The sequence below is a fragment of the Myotis brandtii genome, unplaced genomic scaffold (assembly GCF_000412655.1).
Source record: "Myotis brandtii unplaced genomic scaffold, ASM41265v1 scaffold136, whole genome shotgun sequence".
Taxonomy (NCBI): domain Eukaryota; kingdom Metazoa; phylum Chordata; class Mammalia; order Chiroptera; family Vespertilionidae; genus Myotis; species Myotis brandtii.
In genome coordinates this window covers 410,051-411,034 of record NW_005354829.1, presented here as the reverse complement: position 1 = coordinate 411,034, position 984 = coordinate 410,051, and the positions used below count along the sequence as shown (strand labels likewise).

The 984-nt window shown below is 66.5% G+C and overlaps 1 protein-coding gene across 1 annotated transcript in view; it reads left to right on the top strand.

Moving 5' to 3' along the window:
* Positions 1–234: 234 nt before the first annotated feature.
* LOC102249584 (phospholipid-transporting ATPase IK) overlaps positions 235–984 on the top strand; it is an 18,652-nt gene continuing 17,902 nt past the window's right edge. The window contains exons 1-2 of the mRNA XM_014535019.1: positions 235–349; positions 766–857. Of these exons, the coding sequence (XP_014390505.1) occupies positions 235–349; positions 766–857 (207 nt within the window). The remainder of the gene's footprint in view (positions 350–765; positions 858–984) is intronic.

The following is a 984-nucleotide window of genomic DNA, read 5'->3' as shown; positions in this document are numbered from 1 at the left end:
GGGGGGCAGCAGGGCTCAGTGGTGGGCAGTGGGGCGCAGTGGGGGGCAGCGGGGCTCAGTGGGGGCAGTGGGGCGCAGTGGAGGGCAGTGGCGGTGGAGGGGGCAGCGGCAGCTGGGGGTTACAGTCCTTCATCCTGGGGGCACCCAGGGAAGGACCCAGAGCTAGAGGCTGAGCCTTCAGAGCCTGACGAGGGGAGCCGTGAGGCGGGAGGTGACAGTCGGGAGGCAGAACTAATGGACGGGTCTGGCAAAGGCTGGCCCCCCGCTGACCCGGCCCCTCCCCACAGCTCGGCCAGCTTGTGCAGCCTGGGCCCCGGCGAAGCCCAGGGGGAGGAGGAGGAGAAAGCAGGTGCGTGCTCGGGCCGCTGGGGGGTCCCATGAGGAAGCCAGAAGCGATGCAGAGGTTCGCTGACGGGGAGACCCCACATCCACCCGGCAGACCCGCCACGGGGTTCTCGTTGGGTTCCAGCCCCCATGACTGAGTGCTGGACTCTGGATTTGGGGGCTGCAGACCAGAAGGGGCCGGGCTGCCCGGGCTGGGCGAACCGCTGGGCTCTGACCCCGCCTGCAGAAGGGCGGGCCTGTGTCCACACTTGGTGACTGGCCCTGGCCCAGGCTGGTGGTGGCCGACCAGCTCCCACACCCGTGGCCAAGAGCCAGGCGACCCCGTGTCTAGGTTCCCCAGGTGCCCCGAACCCTCCTCTGGGGGATCATTAGGCGGGTTTACACCCCTTGCAAACCCCTCCCCCCCCCCACTGGCTTCAGTGTTCACCTGGGAGGTGAAGGCCAACGACAGGACCTACAACAACCAGTTCAAGGAGAAGGCCTTCCTGTGTTGGCAGAGGAGGAAGTACAAGGTGGGTGGCCTCTCCTACCTCCTCCCCCCTACTTTTCCCCCCACCCCCACCCCCAGTTTTAATCATGAGCAAATCACCAGTTTGGTGCTAGAATGTCCTGTGTTTCCTTGCCAGCCCCTACCCCCTT